Genomic DNA, 14,743 nt, shown 5'->3' with positions numbered 1-14,743 from the left:
CGTGGCGGATGTGACGCGGATTATTCGGCCCGGAATTACCAGACCCAATTTTTATGACGCTATTTTGGACAGGCAATTTCGGTTGACGGCTAAGCTGACGCAATACAGGCGCAACACACGCGGTGAAGTCATTGAACGTGTGGAGCTCATTCTCATCCCTCAGTGTTCCTCCCGGAACTTCAAACTGGTTGGGTAAATAAACTTATTAAAATAAATCTATGTATATATAACGTATGAACTTTGTCTTTGGAGGACGGAGGCCTTTGCAAGAAAGAAATCGTAATCTTTCGGCGTCGGCGGAATCTGTGACGTCATTGTCAGGCGACAGAGGGAAAAACTGTCGAGCGGAAGAGGCGTTGATTTTGCAGTAAATAGTTTCTCGGTGGTGAGTTTATGTCTTTGTATCTAGTGCTGTTAGTTTTATTTTAAGCTCGATATACATAAAGCATCACCAGTTTGTTTGCTGACCTTTATTTCTACCTAGTTTAAGCTTTTTAGGGCCTAGAACATGACAGTTAACTGGCGGAGAGCTATTCTGCCTCAGCCTAGCACAGAACGCATTCATAATTCTTAGTAACTTTATTTTGGAGCAGTTTGTATGATTATAACTGGTGAACTGCAGACCATCAACGTGACTGTCTGCAGTTTAATGCCTTAGTCTGATTCCTGTTAATGTCTTAGGTCTGCCATCTCCATTTGGGCAGCAGAGCCATGGCCCTTTTACTATCCTGGACAGAATTGCATATCCCCTCTAAGTACCCAACAGAAAGGACTTAACAAGGATCTGGGGTTCCTAACCCATTATAAACCATAAAGCTGTATGTCTCTGTTGATCACCCCACCCCTCACCTATCCACACCCATCCTGTTAGAATATCAATGATATGCTTTGATGTCCCCATGCATACCTCCGACCCACCCCCATCCTCCCACCCTGTCAGACTGTCATAGTAATGCTTGAATGTTTTCACTTATATACACTGTCAGCTAGCACATTTGCTTATTTCCGATCTGAGGAAGAAGGGCAACCTTCGAAAGCTAATCAAGAAATGTATTAAGTTATGTCCAATAAAAAAGGTATCATCTTATTTTCTTTTCCATGTTTTATTTTGTTTGATTTCTATTGATAACCTTAAGAGTGGACTAACACGGCTACTACACCCCTCTAAGTACTTAATTACCCCAACCTTGTATCTGCTCACGACAGTGTTACACAGTCAAGGCAGTATAAACCTATGTAATTAGAAAGGAACCCAGTATTTAGTAGATAAAGAAATATAGTTTATTAGCATTGATATCTTACCCAAAGACGGTACAAGCAGTTCAGTCACTTATGTGGTTGAGCAGAAGTTCACAACACGTCTGTCACCCGCCTTCTCTTGTAGCCTTCCTTCTGATTTAATACCCCTCAGACTGCTCCTTTTTATACCATTTTGGCCCTATTGATTCCAATGGACCCTACTTTCTCACCAGAGCTCTTGGCCCTTATCAGTTGATAAGAAATGACTTCATCATATTCTCAAGCTCTAAGTATAAACAAAATATGTTCCGAGCGCATCTGTGAGATGACTTCACAGGTCATTTTGCTCTCCTCAGCTCCCCTCCCTTTGGATGCTCTCATCCTACTTGCATCTGACCCACTACTATCTTATCTTTCTCATGACTTCTCACAGGTGCCAGTCCCAGGATTGTTTACAAGAGCAAAACCCCCCTCCCTTGCCAGCTCTCTGGGAACTCACTTCTGCTTGTGCTGCAGTAAAATATATTTTGTATCAGAGAGGATTTTTGATTTTAAGAGGCCTAGCTCTTAGCCTGAGCCATTGGCCTGTATTTTACTGAGAGCAAGGGCTAGCATATTTCTACATTCCTCGGTTTTCTTTTTCGTACAGGTATTTTTGCTTTTTAAAACATAAAGGGGCCTTTTTATCAAACTGCATAAAGAGTGACCTTAGCATGTCCTTACGTATGGCATTCCTGCATGCTAAGGCTATTTTTACTGCTGGGGTAAAATGGCTGTTTTTCTATTTTCCCCGTTAATGGCCACTGCTGTTCCTTAGCAGCCCTCCAGACCAGTCAGAATGCTTCAGTTATGCAAACCTACTAAGCAGATGGAGACTGAGAAGACTGACTCTCAGAATCGTATAAGAACACTGTGCAGTTCCCAGCCAACCAATATTTCTCAGTCTTCCAGCAGATGGTGGACATGCAGCCTGTGCAATGTGAGCCAGTGTGGGAGGGGTCTCTGGGGAGAATTTTTCCTGGTATTCTTTTACTTTAGAAGGTGTGGGCTTCTCTTTGATTTGGGGATATTGGTGTGGGGGGCCATGTTTCCCCCTGGGGGGTGTCACACATGGGCAGCTGACTCCTCTCCCCCTCCCACCTGCTCTGTCAGCAGAGAGGACTGCTTGTGCCTCAGCTTTAGTATTTCACTGGATGCCATAGGTGATCCTGTTTCATGCACAGCTTGCAGATTGAAAAAAAAAATACAAACGGGTATAAAGTGTTGTAAATTGGTTTGAGCAGCTGTCCGGCAGCCTCGCGTTCAGTGTGTGTGTGTGGGGGGGTGTTCTTCCAGAGCACAATTGACTTGTGCTCTTCCTCCTTTGCGTCCTTCAGGTTCCCCTTGTCGAGCCTTGGTTCTGAATATTATTCTATACAGTTCCCAGAGCAGAAGAGAAGAAGCTGCATCATGAGCATGGAATGGCTGCATTGCTGTCATTTGCATGGGTAACGGGAATAGAGGTGCACCGTGCTCCTTGCAAGCTCTACGGGGAGCCAAAGTCTTTTGTGGCACTGGTGTGAGATTCAGCCATGGCAGAGGGGCAAGTGTAAGGAAGCTGTGGCCGAGGAAATTCTTTTTTCAATAAGTGTTCTTATTGAGAAAATGTAAAAAGTACAATATCACAATTGTAAAAAACCCAACAAAGTAATATTTCAATATTAACATCACCCCTCACCCCCCCCCCCCCCCATCCCAGGTATTACTACATTCTCCCATGAGAGTGCACTTTTCATTTTCATTTCATTTATTAGTACTTATAGCCCACATTCTCCAGACAAAGTTCGGGTCAACGTGGCTTACATTATAACTGGGTGAAAATGACATAGAACTGTAGATAACAATGTAACTAGCATAGTAAACTATAGATAACTATAAATAACAATATAACTATAACTATGAAGTACTGTTTGTAGTGTGGTTGGGGTAAGGACATCAGTGGTGCCTAAATGAAACATATCAGCATTGCAACAGTATAATGAATAGTGGTTATTCAACAACGCGACCTTAGAGGGCAACATAGTACCTTCCAAGATAAGAACTATTTACACATTTCTAGGTGTGTATTTCTAATCCATTCAGTAGAGGCATTATGTGAGTAGTGGTCCTGTATTTGATGAGCTAGCTATTGTCTATATAGTGCTTATTGAAGAGTGATGTTTTTAGGGTCTTGCGGAATTGTAGAATCATTTTTCTTAAGGCTATAGGTAGTATGTGAAATTTCACAAGAGCGCAGTAGCTGCTGTAGGAAGCAATATTTGGAAAAAGAAAAAATTCAGCGCACAGTTCTAAGCAAAAAGATAAGTAACGTATAATGTTTAGTACCTTTTGAGCATAAGATCTTTATAGAGACAATACTAAAAAGTTTTTAATGAGGGCGAGTGGAACTTGTGGTGTGAGTTTGACGTGCACATTTGAAATTTTGTTCACAAGAGCACTGCTGTGGTTTTTGAGAAGGAAGCGTATAGATAAAAAATAATAAAAAAAAACCACGGAGAGGCTCGATGATTGAGATGCTCAACCACCCTTCGAGACGAATGAACACATGAGTAAGATCTCGTTCATGGGTGCGTGAAGACTCTGAGAGCCCTCCATCATATAGGATCAATGATGTTATGATACATATCAGATTGGATTCAAAGTGCAGTCAACCTCTTACCCATATTCTACTATCCACGTTTTGAGCCTTTGGCTTGTTTTTTGGCGAGTTGATTATTGCCAGGGCATCTATTTTGGGATATTTTTGCTTCATTCCAGCAGAGGACAGAGATTATTTTTGGCCTCCCAATTGTGGATGCAGTCATTACTGCGGTCACGAAGACTACTATTCCAGTGGATGGAAGCACTGTCCTTTAGAGAGTGTAAAAGAGACATGGGTATGTGGAAAAGGGATGGTTTTTGGTCCTACTTTCATTTGCGTTATTAGAAGAAATACTGGCGGGCCAGGAACCGCACCGTGTTCTTATACAATTCTCAGAGTCTGGTAGGCATGCATAACTCAAAGCATCTTAACTGGTCTGGAGGACCTAAAGGAAAGAATTAGCAAAGAACCAGTAAATAAAGAAATTCAGGTATTTTGCTTCTTTTACACTTGTCGTGCTCCTTACTACTTGCCAGGCATCAGGATTGAATTTGAATTTTGGTAGTAATAAGAGACAAAACTGCCTTACGTCACTGTTAGCTATGTAAATATGTAATGAATACTGAATTTGTTGAATTTTTTTTTTATTTTAATGTATATTATTGTTCTATCCAGGATTGTAGAAGATGCCAAAAGTAAAGAGAAGCAGGAAGGCACCACCTGATGGCTGGGAGTTAATCGAACCAACCCTAGATGAGTTGGATCAGAAAATGAGAGAAGGTGTGTTGTGCGCTTTTCAGAATAATCCACTTTAAATGCAATAATACTTAAAAAGTCTGGAGCTGGCCCAGTGGCAGGTTTCTGCTTTGATTTTCTAGTTGAATGTTCAGTGGGATTTGCATTTGTTAATGTGGATTTGGCTTGTTGATGTTGTTTAAAAACCATAACAAACTGTGCATGCAAAATCAGATTAACACATGTAATGGTAGTTTGTGCATGTTAACGAAGAAGTTTTTTTAACATGCATACAAAACGTTTAACAAAGAGCTGTGAAGCATGCTGGGAAAAAATAACCTAAAAACTAACAACATTTTTTTTGTGTCTGCATGCACATTTTCATCTTCCTGAGGTAGCTGGTGCTGGGACTAGGGATGCAGGGTACCTGGAAGTCGTATACATTACTCCAGGGTGACATCTTCATTTGCTTTCCTTACGCTATTTGCACTGTAATTTTAGGCCTAGGGTTCTAGAGTGAGCTTTGTTACACAGTTCCCAGCCAAAGAACACACAATGCTAGATTTAGATATAAAATAGGGGAAAATAGTCTCTGGAGAGTTGTGAACAAATGTTCATGGTGTCTGGATTGGAGCTGTGGTTCCAATTTGAGGTGTAGGCTCAAGAAGCCAAGGGTAAACTACCTGGTTAAAAAGAGAGAAACGTCTTGTTTCAAGATTCAGATTTGGAACAAGATTTTACTTGTAAGAAGAACCAATGTTCTAGTATTTGGCAAATGAGATCTCAAAAAAGGAGTTTACACAGTCAATCAAAAGACTATTTAGAAAACTACACTATAATGCGGAGAATCCTCACTATTTGTCAACTTCAGTGTGAGAGCCAAGATCATTACAGGACAGAACCACAGCCGCCCTGTCAACCTCCATCATCATTTCTCCCATTCCCATCCCCTTCATCTTTCTATCTCCCTCTGTACTTTCTCTGGAGGCTTGTTTATGGTGTCACTTTTGAACAGCTATTCTGTTTTCTTGCAGTATCACAAAGCTCGCAGTAAGGTTAGAGAGCACCATGCAGTTCATCTTGTACGAATAACATGGGATTTGGGGGCAGTAAACAGCTCAAAGTCATTGAGAGCTGCAAGGCACAGGAATTGAACAGATTAAGTGTTATGGTAGTGTGCCTGAGGAAAAGGTGGTGTGTGGGGGGGAGGGAGATTGTGGGGCCCTTTTACTAAGCTGCGAAGGCGCCTATAGACGCCCAACTTGTGTCTATTTTGAGCTACTGCGTGGCCATTGTGGTAATTCCAATTTTGACACGCGTCCACTAGACGCACTGGAAAATATTTGTATTTTCTGGCGCGCGGGCAGTATTCGTCATTCTGTGCGCATAGACCATTACCACGTGAGACCTTACCGCTAGGTCAATGGTTGGCGGTAAGGTCTCAGAACCAAAATGGACACGTAGCAATTTTCATTTTGCTGCATGTCCATTTTCGGCAAAAATGGAAAAAAAAGGCATTTTTTACAGGTGCGCTGAAAAATGATTTTGTGCGCGCCCAAAACATGCGTCTACACTACCGCAGGCCATTTTTCAGCGCGTCTTTGTACAAGGGCCCTTGTACAAAGTGTTTTAGGGAAAGAGACAGGAGGCCACACTTGGGGGTTGATGGGGACATTGCTGTAGCTAGGTATTGTATTATTTTAGCAACTATCTTTGTGTAATATAACACAAATAATGTTTTTAATTTAAGAAAAGCTACGAGAATGGTAAGGGATTTGTGTTACAAGATGTATGAGGAGAGACTTGATGACCTGAACATGTATACTCTGGAAGAAAGGAGAAACAGGGGTGATATGATACAGACGTTGAAATATTTGAAAAGTATTAATCCGCAAATTAACCTTTTCCGGAGATGCGAAGGAGGTAGAACGAGAGGACATGAAATGAGATTGAAGGGGGGCAGACTCAAGAAAAATATCAGGAAGTATTTTTTCACGGAAAGAGTAGTGGATGTTTGGCATGCCCTCCCGCGGGAGGTGGTGGAAATGAAAACGGTAACAGAATTCAAGCACGCGTGGGATAAACATAAAGGAATCCTGTTCAGAAGGAATGGATCCTAAGGAGCTTAGCCGAGATTGCGTGGCAGAGCCGGTGGCGGGAGGCGGGGCTAGTGCTGGGCAAGACTTACACGGTCTGTGCCCTGAAAAGGACAGGTACAAATCAAGGTAAGGTATACACAAAAAGTAGTTTATCTTGTTGGGCAGACTGGATGGACCATGCAGGTCTTTTTCTGCCGTCATCTACTATGTTACTATTTGTTTGACTGATTTGTAGGTGCCATTTTCTGTGTACCACTGACTGAAATGTTGGATTGCACAGGTCTTTATCTGCCATCATCTCCTTATGTTACTGTGATTTATTTTCTGTGCCTCCTTTTCCAGCTGAGACCGAGCCCCATGAAGGGAAAAGGAAAGTTGAATCCTTGTGGCCAATCTTTCGAATTCATCACCAGAAAACACGTTACATTTTTGATCTTTTTTATAAAAGGAAAGCCATTAGCAGAGGTATGAAATTTGGCATTTGCCTTGATTTGTCTTCTCATGCAAAAAAAAAAGTTTGTATTTCTTGATCATCTTATGTTTTCTTTTTCTTAGAAGTGTGTTTTATTTGCTAGAGACTGACTGGTATTTTTAATGTGCAGAATTATATGAGTACTGTATCAAGGAAGGCTATGCTGATAAAAACTTGATTGCTAAGTGGAAGAAACAGGGTTATGAAAACCTATGTTGTCTGCGCTGTATCCAGACCCGGGACACCAATTTTGGGACAAATTGCATCTGTAGGGTCCCCAAGAGCAAGCTGGAAGTGGTAAGTGAGGCTTTTCTTGGCTATTACTGTTAACACTTTGCAGGGTAGGCGGGTAACAGACTTATAGTGGGAAGAGATGTGGTGTAGCTTTTCACTCCATGTGTTGAAAGCTCGAGGCTTTCCACAAATACTAGGACTAGGGAGCACGCAATGAAGCTACAAAGTAGTAAATTTAAAATGAATCAGAGAAAATATTTCTTCACTTATCGTGTAATTAAAGTCTGGAATTCTTTGCCAGCGAATGTAGTAAAAGCAGTTAGCTTAGCGGGGTTTAAAAAAGGTTTGGATGGCTTCCTAAAAGAAAAGTCCATAGACAGTTATTAAAATGGACTTGGAGAAAATTCACTTTTTTATTTCTAGAATAAGCAGCATAAAATGTACCGTTTTGGGATCTTGCTAGGTACTTGAGACCTGGATTGGCCAATGTTGGCAACAGGAGGCTGGGCTTGATGGACCTTTGATCTGTCCCAGTATGGCAACGCATATGTACTTATGAGGCTTGCTATTTAAATCTGCTCTCCATCTGAGAGTAAGAAGTAAATACTTTTTCTCTCTGTAGTCTGGAAGCATCCATTTTATCGGTACAGGCCTTTTTTTTTTTAATTTAATTTTTGATATGTATATGCTTTTGATTATTATGTAAAAATTAACGCATGAAATAGATACATCATAATGCCTTAATACACATTTAACAACAACACATGAAATAGATTGCACTGGCACTGTTTGAGTAATGCAAATAAGTGAATTTAAGGTCTGTTATGTCCTTTTAAAAAGGAGTTATATATTCCGTTCCATTTTTTTTGTTCCACACTACATGGCTAAAAACTTGATTTGATCTTGAATTATTTTTTTCTGTTGGTTTTTCATTTAACATGAATATAAATCACTAACCCTTTATTTTCACAGGGAAGAATCATCGAATGTACACACTGTGGCTGCAGAGGCTGCTCGGGTTAAAACAAAACCAAACCTTATACTGGACACTTTTGGTGGTATCTTTGAACCCCGAGACCATGATGTGGACCACATACAAGCTTCACTTTTAGTAGCTCCTGGTGTCTGTGTGAACCCGTCTTGAACCTTGGCATAATCCTGACTGAAGCCTAGAGGCAACTGGTTTCAGTCTTCTGTAATCCATTTGATTTTAAATAAACCTTTGTGTCGTTTGAAATGTTAATAGTTAAATATAATATCTCACAGAAGTAGAGGGTGTCCCCTGAATTGTGTATTTATGGCATGGAAAATGCCATCATTATCTTTCTTTACTCTCAGATTGGAGCTTATGCGGAACAAGATTTCCAGCTTTGGTGGCTGCCTGTGCCATTAGGTATGTCCCAAACTTGATCCCGCCCCCCACCAACCTTATATTCTGAAAAATGTAAGAAAGCAGAATTTGTTACCCTGTTGGCTAACAAATGAATTAAGGAAGAGTTAAATATTCCTAACTAAGAAAAGCCAAGCTTCTGCTCTGGGTAAACTGACTGCACCAAATGAATGCCTAGGTTTGAGTTTGTTTTAAGATCTGCCACTCCAGAGGAACAGTGAATTTAGAATTAGCAGTTTGAAGGCAAGGACAAATCAAACTCGGGTATACATATAAAGTATCACACAACTATAAAGGTGAATGTTTGGTCTGTGGCATTGGAAAACTTGTTTTCATAGTGATAGGCTCTAGGTTCTGTGTATTACAAATGAATAAATATTAAATTCCATGCATTAACATTTTAGTGTGGGTGTATAGACGCTAACATTGCGCAATAAATATATTAAAGCTTGTATGTGTGTGATATATATATATATATATATATATCTTGCTATGAGAAATACATTAAATAAACTCAGTACATCCTTTTCTTTCAGCCTGTCACCTTGGTTCCCTTATCTTAGCCGTTGTTATTTCTCACCTAGACTAATGCCGGTCTCCTGCTCACCTGTTTTCAAGTGAGTCAGTCCACAGCAATTAAACGTCTTCACAATTTCCACCGTTTTGATCATGTCACTCCCCCCTTTCTCTGTTCTGAACACTGGTTACCTGTTTCAGCTCCTTATCACGTATATGATTTTCCTCAGCAGCCCTCCAGACCAGTCAAGACGCTTGGTTCTGCGTGCCTACCAGCAGAGGGAGACTGAGAACACCAGAGTTTGGATACTGTGTATCTTATCCTGTACAGAAACCCAAAAAAGGAGTCTTATATAGTTCCCTTTACCTGGTGCCTTGGAGTGCTTCTGGGGTGTGGGTCCGGTGGTCCTCTGTCTCCCCTTGGGGTGTTACACCTGGGTCCCTCCCCCTGCTCTGCCCTCCAGTTGCAGTGGACAGCTGCTGTGCTTCGGCTGCCATTTGAAAGCGGGAGCCTTGTGTCTTAAACAGCATGCAGCAACTGGGCTAAAATACAGAGTAAAAAAACAAAAACAAACAATCGTGCTATGTGCTGGTTTGTCAGCTGTCCAGGAGGGGTCAGGGAGCGGGTTTGGGCCAGTTCGGGGATCTATTTACTGCGCTCTGCGGAGATTTGTGCAGCCAAGCTTTTGTGCTGTCAGCTCTGTGGGAAGCCAAAGTTGGTCTCCGAAGCGGTGCCTGACTTGGTGGCAGTACAGAGTTGTTCTGGTTCGGTTGCTACAGACTCTTTATTGCAGATTGGCTCTTCAGCGGCAGTCCTGATTTTGGCGGGAACAGCTGCCATTTTGGAACCTTCTTGTGCTTCAGGGCCGCCTCAGCTGGCGCAGGTTCCTTTGCCTGTGCTTTGGCGGGTGAGTGCTTGGGAAGGATGGGCTTCCCTCCTGCATTTGTCTGGTCTATTTCAAGCTTAGAAGGCAGCTACACAGATTCAGAGTGCTGCTCCCACTTTGGGAATTGCTTGTGGTGGCGAAATGGCCTCTCCTCGACTAGACTGAGGAGCTGGAGGACTTTTTACTCCCTTTATCAGGTCTCCGTGACATCAAGGAGGAGGACTCTCTGGCCACGGAGCAGGAAGAGGATGCCCTGATGCCTGGGGAGGATCCATCTGTAGTTAGAATTTCTCACAGAGAAGAGTTGACAGAGTTAATTGACCAGGTCTCTGCTACACTAAAATTTGAACCTGCAGAGGCTCCTGTGGGCTATACTAAGCAGGTGGACCTGTCTTAGGGACATGGTCTTGGCAGAATGGAATTCTCCCGATACTCTTTGTAAAGTGACTTGGGCCATGACTAGATTTGATCCGATTCCTCAGGAGGATAGGGATTCTTTTAAGCCTCCCACTGTGGATGCAATGGTCACAGCAGTGACCAAAACGATGGCCATTCCTGTGGATGGTGGTGCAGCTCTCCGTGACCCTCAGCATAGAAAGATGGAGTCTCTGCTCAAACGTAGCTTTGATTGATTGGCTTTAGCACTGCAGGCGTCCATCTGTATGGGTCTTGTGGCTCGAGCCTGTTGGTCAGAGATCTTGAATGACTCAGACAGAGTGGTGTTTGTGCAGGAGTTGGCTAAGCTGGAGCTGAGATCCTCATTCTTGGCTGATGCCCTTTATGAGTTGCTTGCTTTGGCGAAGAATATGGTTCGTGTGGTGGCTGCTCGGTGGGCACTTTGGCTTTAGGACTGGGCTGCGGCTTCCAAGTCCAAGTTATGTTCTCTTCCCTTTAAAGGTTCTATGCTTTTTGGAGAAGAGTTGGATAACTTGGTGCACGGTCATGGAGAGGCCAGGGTTCCGCGATTACTGGAATTGTGGTCATGGTGGCTCGGTGCGTGGCCATTTTCAAGAGGCTAGGCGTTATCAACCGGGTAGGTCTGGGGGAGCTCTCAGAGGTCATTTCTTTTAGCGGATGCAGTCCTTTTGGGGGGGGGGGAGCTTCCGGTCCAGTGCGCAGTTCTCAGTGAAGGTGCGTGGGTCCAGCCTCTGGTGCAGGTGGGCGCTTGGTTGCGGCAGTTTTACCAGAGGTGGACCCAGATGACGTTGGACTAGTGGGTCAAGGTAGTTCGCGACGGATATGAGCAGGAATTCAAAAGTCCGCTTCCAGATAGTTTCTTGAATCACTGTGCCATTCTCGTCGCAAGACGGGGGCAGTTTGGGACACATTGCTTCGGCTGGTTCGTCTGGCAGCGGTAGTGCCCGTGCCTCAGGGAGAATGGAGGATGGGTTTGCTACTCCATTTACTTTGTAGTTCCCAAAAAGGAGGGTTCCTACTATCCCATTTTGGATCTCAAGCGAGTCAACAGGCCTCTCAAGGTTTCATCGTTTCACATGGAGACGTGCTAAGTCATTGTCACGGTGCAACATGGAGAATACCTAACTTCCCTGGATTTGACGGAAGTTTACCGACATTCCTATTCGCGAGGCGCATCGGCGGTTTCTTTGGTTTGCTGTCTTAGGGAGGCATTTTCAGTTTTGTGTCCTGCCGTTCGGTCTCACAGCTGCGCTTCGGACATTTTCCAAGGAGATGGTGGTTAGCCCAGCAGCCCTTTTGGTCCAGCCGTACCTGAATGACTGGTTGATTTGGGTAAAGTCTCAATTGGAGAGCAAGAGGTCCACGGGGCAAGTGGTGAGCTTTCTGTAGTCTCTAGGCTGGGTGGTGAACTCAGCCAAGAGTCATTTGTAGCCATCTCAGACCCTTGAATATTTGGGGGTCTGGTTTGACACCCTGGTGGGGGCTTGTTTTTGCCTGTCGCTCAGAGCAGCAGATTGCAGGGACAGATTCGGCAGCTTCTGTCGGAGGCCAATCCTATGGTCCGCTCCTACCTGAAGGTTCTAGGGTTGATGCCAGCTACGTTGGAAGTGGTCCCATAGGCCAGGGCTCATGTAAGGCTGCTGCAAAGAGTTGTTCTTTCTCGCTGGTCTCCACAGAAGCAGGATTTGGAGGTACGGCTTCCTCTTGTGGGAGCTCCCTGGCTCAGTCTACAGTGGTGGTTTTGCAAGGCCCATCTGGAAAAGGGCATGCCTCTGGAACTGCCAGAGTGGATAGTAATTACCTTGGATGCCAGTCTGGGGGGCTCTTTGTCTCGGACAGGTGGCCCAGGGCCACTGGTCCATCAATCGGTGGGAGACATGAGCGATCTGATTAGTGCTGGAGTGCTTTCTACCTTTTCTCATTGGTAGAGCCATATGGATCCTCTCTGACAACTTGACAGCCATGGCCTATGTCATTCGGCAGGGCGGCACGAAGAGTCTGGCGGTTGCAGTGGAGGCGGCGTTGCTGGTGCACTGGGTGGAGTCGCATCTTCAGGATCTCTCCACAGTGCATGTGACCAGCGTGGACAATGTGCATGTGGATTTTCTAAGCAGACACAATCTGGATCCTGGTGAGTGGTCTCTCCACCAATCGCTGTTTGAACACATTGTGTTGAGATGGGGTCTGCCTCAGGTGGATCACATGACAGTGGCCGACAGTGCTTAGATACCTAGCTTTCTTCAGTTGTCGAAAGGACCCTCATTCCAAGGGGATCGATGCATTGGGTCTACTATGGCCTCAGGTCCTACTTTACGTTTTCCCACTGTGGCCCTTGGTGGGTTGGGTGATTCAACATATCGAACGACACACAGGCCCGGTGATTCTGGTGGTTCTGGATTGGTCGCACTGGCTTTGGTATGGGGACTTGGTCCATCTGCTGGTGCAGGAACCGCTGCTGTTGCATGGGCCCTCAGACTTGTTGCTTCAGGGTCCCATTGTGATGCCCGATCCGTTTCCGTTCTCGCTTACGTCTTAGCTCGGTTGAGGAAGAGGGGCTATTTCTCCAAGGTGATTTCTATGATGCTGTAGTTGAGCAGGCGGACAATTTCTTTAGCCTATGTGAGAGTGTGGCACATTTTTGAGAGCTGGTGCAAGGATAGGTCTTATCGGCCTTTCCATGCTTCGATCATAGAGAGTTTGGAGTTTCTGCAGGATGGTTTGGACAGAGGGCTGGCTCTGTCATCTTTGAAAGTGCAGGTTGCGGCGTTGGCTTGTTTTCGGGGGAAAGCGTAGGAGTAGCCTAGTGGTTAGTGCAGTGGACTTTGATCCTGGGGAACAGAGTTCGATTCCCACTGCAGCTCCTTGTAACTCTGGGCAAGTCACTTAACCCTCCATTGCCCCTGGTACAAAAATAAGTACCTGAATATCTGTAAACCGCTTTGAATGTAGTTGCAAAAACCTCAGAAAGGTGGTATATCAAGTCCCATTTCCCTTTCCCTTCTTCTCTAGATGTTGTGCGTTTTCTGCATTAGTGAAGCTTCTTAGACCTCCGCGGTGGCCTTTGGTACCTCATTTGGATTTGAATCTTGTCTTGGAGGTTTTGGTGGGTGCTCCATTCGAACCGCTTGAGGGGAGAAGCTGCAGGGACTTCACTTTGAAGACCATATTTTTAGTGGCAATCTCTTTGGCTTGGAGAATTTCAGAGCTTCAGGCCTTGACCTGTAGGGAACCTTTCCTGTCTTTTCCAGGGAGGTTTCGCTGAAGCCAATTCCTTCCTTTCTGTCCAAGGTCATTTTGGATTTTCATGTGAATAAGGTTATTTCCTTGCCGGTTCTGGGAGCTAGAGCAGGGGGATTCGGATCAGCGTCATTTGGCGAGGTTAGATGTGAAGAGAGTTTTGCGTTATCTGAAGAGGACAGAGGAATTTCATGCTTCAGATAGATTGTTTGTCCTGTTTGGAGGTCCGAAGAAGGGGGCTGCTGCCTCTAGGGCGATTCTGGCCCGGTGGCTCAAAGAGGCGATTGCTTCAGTTTGTTAAAGGGTCGTGATGTTCCATTGGTGCGTAAAGCGCATTCCACGGGGGGAGGGGTGGCTTCATGGGCAGAGAGCAGTTTGATTCCATTGCAGGACATTTGCAGAGTGGCGGTGTGGTCTTCTTTGATTACAGCCTTGATGTGCAATCGTGAGGATGCTGCTTTTGGGGCAGCTGTTTTGACGTCAGGTTTCAGGGTGTCCCGCACTTAGGGATTTACTGCTTTGATACTTCCCAAGTGTCTTGACCAGTCCAGAGGGCTGCTCAGGAAGGTGAAATTAGGCCTTAACTGATAATTTTCTTTCCTCTAGACCGGTCAAGAGCCCTCTCTGTTTATTGTGTTTTGTTCAAACTTACTGTGGCTGTTTATTAGTAAAGTACGAAACCTGTCAAAAGAGGGGCCAGACCTATTCTGTGTTCCTGTTTTCACAGCTGGTGCAGGTCAGTTTGCGGAAGCAGCTATTTTTTTTATGGTAGGTCCTGGTACAGGGGTCTATGGTGTTGTTTTGTTTCTTTCTCTGCTTTATCTATATACTGGCTGGGTTTCTGTACTGGATAGATATACAGTATCCAAACTCAGATGTTCAGTCTCCTTTTGCTGG

At 44.3% G+C, this 14,743-nt stretch overlaps 1 protein-coding gene across 1 annotated transcript; it reads left to right on the top strand.

Annotated features, from left to right (window-relative positions):
* The first annotated feature begins 237 nt into the window (after positions 1-237).
* On the top strand, positions 238-9,240 carry BUD31 (BUD31 homolog). Its single transcript, XM_030211041.1, has 5 exons — positions 238-385; positions 4,535-4,639; positions 7,036-7,158; positions 7,296-7,462; positions 8,372-9,240. Exons 2-5 carry the CDS (start codon positions 4,546-4,548, stop codon positions 8,420-8,422), a joined length of 435 nt encoding a protein of 144 aa, XP_030066901.1. The 5' UTR covers positions 238-385; positions 4,535-4,545; the 3' UTR covers positions 8,423-9,240.
* The last annotated feature ends 5,503 nt before the right edge of the window (positions 9,241-14,743 follow it).

The sequence above is a fragment of the Microcaecilia unicolor genome, chromosome 8 (genome assembly GCF_901765095.1).
Source record: "Microcaecilia unicolor chromosome 8, aMicUni1.1, whole genome shotgun sequence".
Taxonomy (NCBI): Eukaryota; Metazoa; Chordata; class Amphibia; order Gymnophiona; family Siphonopidae; genus Microcaecilia; species Microcaecilia unicolor.
Note: the sequence above shows the minus strand (reverse complement) of the source record. Positions and strands in the feature narration are given on the sequence as shown.